This window comes from Tetrahymena thermophila (genome assembly GCF_000189635.1).
Source record: "Tetrahymena thermophila SB210 genomic scaffold scf_8254684, whole genome shotgun sequence".
Lineage (NCBI taxonomy): Eukaryota > Ciliophora > Oligohymenophorea > Hymenostomatida > Tetrahymenidae > Tetrahymena > Tetrahymena thermophila.
In genome coordinates this window covers 17043-20163 of record NW_002476450.1, presented here as the reverse complement: position 1 = coordinate 20163, position 3121 = coordinate 17043, and the positions used below count along the sequence as shown (strand labels likewise).

Sequence of the window (3121 nt, the reverse complement as noted above, 5' to 3'; positions counted from 1 at the left end):
TGTGATTTATTTTTTGAAGACTTATTTTTTTTATATGAATTGAGCTCTAACCTTTGATAGCTTTAAGTTTCTTAATTTAGACTTGGATTCTTTTTTTGGAATGCCTTTTTGTACACATTTTCAAATCAACCCAAATTGCTCAAATGTTGATAGAAGTACAACTCTCTACATAGCTTCTGGTCTATGCTTATTATCTTTTTAATAATACACAAAGAAATCAGTTTTATTTTATGTAGTTTCCAATAGATAAAAAACCATAATATATAAAAGATTTTAATCATTTGTTTTAATGGTAATTAATTTGTGATATTTAACCAATAACATTTTCGTAAATATATAACAAAAAATATATTGATTGTACAATTTTAATATTCAATTTTTTTTATGTACTGTAAATAAATATTTAATTATTCATTTTAGTAAATTCAATCAATATTTAATTTTACTAATCTTTTTATTTTTTAAGATAATCTTTTGATTTCTCTTTTTCTTTATTCAGGCAAGTAACTTTTGATAAATATAAATTTATTTTTTAAATAAATAAAAAATTTTACTTAAAACTATCTTATTTTAAACAATAAAAAGTAATTACTTTAAACATAGTTTCAATAATTTTATATTTTTACAGTTGATAATTTCTCTTGATTTTAGAAACTTCTCATTATTACTTATAAAATAAAGATATTTTAAATAACATCTTAAAAGCTTTAACATCATTTTTTTCAAAAGAAATAAATCAAATTTACTCTGAGCTAAAAATTAAATTTGTTAGTTGAGTGCAATTACTCAAACCTAATCCAATATTTTATGCTCCTTTATCACCGATTTCATTGCCCCTTTTCAAATAAAATAAATAAATTTATTTACTATTTAAATTTGTTTTTAAATTTAAATCAAAATATATAAAATAATTCAAGCTTTTTTTAGTTAGCAATAAATAAATAAAATATAATTTTACGAAATGTTAAATTTGAGATTAGTTAGGAACTTGAAGTTACCAAGTGCTGCACCAATAGTAGAAGCTCCATCATGCCCAATTTAATTTCCTCTTTTATATTTGCAAATCATGTTTAATTAAAATTTAAGACATTTTATAAATTCAAATTTTTTTTAAATTTAGTTTAATAAAATGGTTTGACATAATTTTTTAAAAGTTATAAATTAAATAAATAACCTTATGTCAAATTCTAAATTTGTAAGTTGAGTGCAGTTACTCAAACCTAATCCAATATTTTATGCTCCTTTATCACCGATTTCATTGAACCTTTTCAAATAAAATAAATAATTTATTTACTATTTAAATTTGTTTTGAAATTTAAATCAAAATATATAAAATAATTGAAGCTTTTTTTAGTTTTCAATAAATAAATAAATAAATAAATAAATAAATAAAATATAATTTTACGAAATGTTAAATTTGAGATTAGTTAGGAACTTGAAGTTACCAAGTGTTTTACCAATAGTAGAAGCTCCATCATGCCCAATTTAATTTCCGCTTTTATATTTGCAATTCATGTTTAATTAAAATTTAAAAGATTTTATTAAAATTTAATATATATACAGTGACAGCAGCCAATTTTTACAAAATTATATTCAAAAAATCATTATGATTCCAAATTATTTTATCGTTTTTGGAGAATTCGGGGGGTTTGCTTAAGAGGATTTAATTTATTTAAGTAAATTTAATTTTTAAATTTTTTTATTTTTAATAAATAATTTATTTACTTACAAAAATATGAATGATATTTATAAATTTAAAATCAATAATAACAACTATAAATCTATTTATATTTTAGGTTAAAAACACTTTTTAAAAATATTAAATAAAAAAATATATAATATTATTCAAACATTTTATATTGATTCATCCTTTTTTCACCAGCTGTTTATCATTAGAAATTTAAATTAAAGACAACTAATCTTTATGATTTAAGACACTTGCCTTTTACTTTGAATTTTTATGAAATTTTCATTGAGCTAAAAATTTTAAAATAAATCTGTGTAAATTTTAAATAAATATAAAAATAGAATAAACTTTTAAATTAAAAATTATTCTTTAAATTCTTAAATAAAATAATATTAGTGCAATAAAAAAGATAAAAAAATAAATCAAATTAAAGCTATCAAATAAATTCAAAGAAATTTTTTTTATATTCATTTTTATAGTTTAAAATATCACAATTCAAAATAAATAAACTGTTTTTACTCAAGGTTAAGTGTCAAATTTGAGAGATTAATGCATTTTGCTAAAGCTGAACCTAAGCCTGATGCACCTTCATCACCAATTTAATTTTCACTTTTTAAATATTGAAGAAAAAATATATCATTAAATAGTTAATTAGAAGGAAAAAATGAAGAAAAAATATGAAATAATAAAATTAATTAATAATAAAAGCAAATGAATAAAATAAATGATGAGCTTAATTAACAAAGAAAAAACAAAACAGCAAGCACGATAAAAAGAAAAAGAAAAAAGAGCTTTATTGTTTTTAATTAGTTTTTATAATTAAAAATATCACAATCCAAAACAAATAAACTGTTTTTACCCAAGGTCAAGTGTCAAATTTGAGAGATTAATGCATTTTGCTAAAGCTGAACCTAAGCCTGATGCACCTTCATCACCAATTTAATTTTTACTTTTTAAATATTGAAGAAAAAATATATCATTAAATAGTTAATTAGAAGGAAAAAATGAAGAAAAAATATGAAATAATAAAATTAATTAATAATAAAAGCAAATGAATAAAATAAATGATGAGCTTAATTAACAAAGAAAAAACAAAACAGCAAGCACGATAAAAAGAAAAAGAAAAAAGAGCTTTATTGTTTTTAATTAGTTTTTATAATTAAAAATATCACAATCCAAAACAAATAAACTGTTTTTACCCAAGGTCAAGTGTCAAATTTGAGAGATTAATGCATTTTGCTAAAGCTGAACCTAAGCCTGATGCACCTTCATCACCAATTTTATTTCTACTTTTTAAATATTTAAGAAAAAATATATCATTAAACAGTTAATTAGAAGGAAAAAATGAAGAAAAAATATGAAATAATAAAATTAATTAATAATAAAAGCAAATGAATAAAATAAATGATGAGCTTAATAAAAAAGAAAAAACAA

The 3121-nt window shown here is 19.4% G+C and overlaps 1 protein-coding gene across 1 annotated transcript in view; it reads right to left on the bottom strand. All coding sequences in view use genetic code 6, as the record gives it.

Moving 5' to 3' along the window:
* Positions 1 to 736: 736 nt before the first annotated feature.
* The window catches only part of TTHERM_01465230 (hypothetical protein), a gene marked incomplete at both ends in the record, with an annotated part of 5510 nt that continues 3125 nt past the window's right edge, over positions 737 to 3121 (bottom strand). Inside the window, 7 exons of the mRNA XM_001013413.3 lie at positions 737 to 836; positions 959 to 1048; positions 1175 to 1264; positions 1406 to 1495; positions 2207 to 2296; positions 2547 to 2636; positions 2887 to 2976. Coding sequence (XP_001013413.3) covers positions 737 to 836; positions 959 to 1048; positions 1175 to 1264; positions 1406 to 1495; positions 2207 to 2296; positions 2547 to 2636; positions 2887 to 2976 — 640 coding nt within the window. The remainder of the gene's footprint in view (positions 837 to 958; positions 1049 to 1174; positions 1265 to 1405; positions 1496 to 2206; positions 2297 to 2546; positions 2637 to 2886; positions 2977 to 3121) is intronic.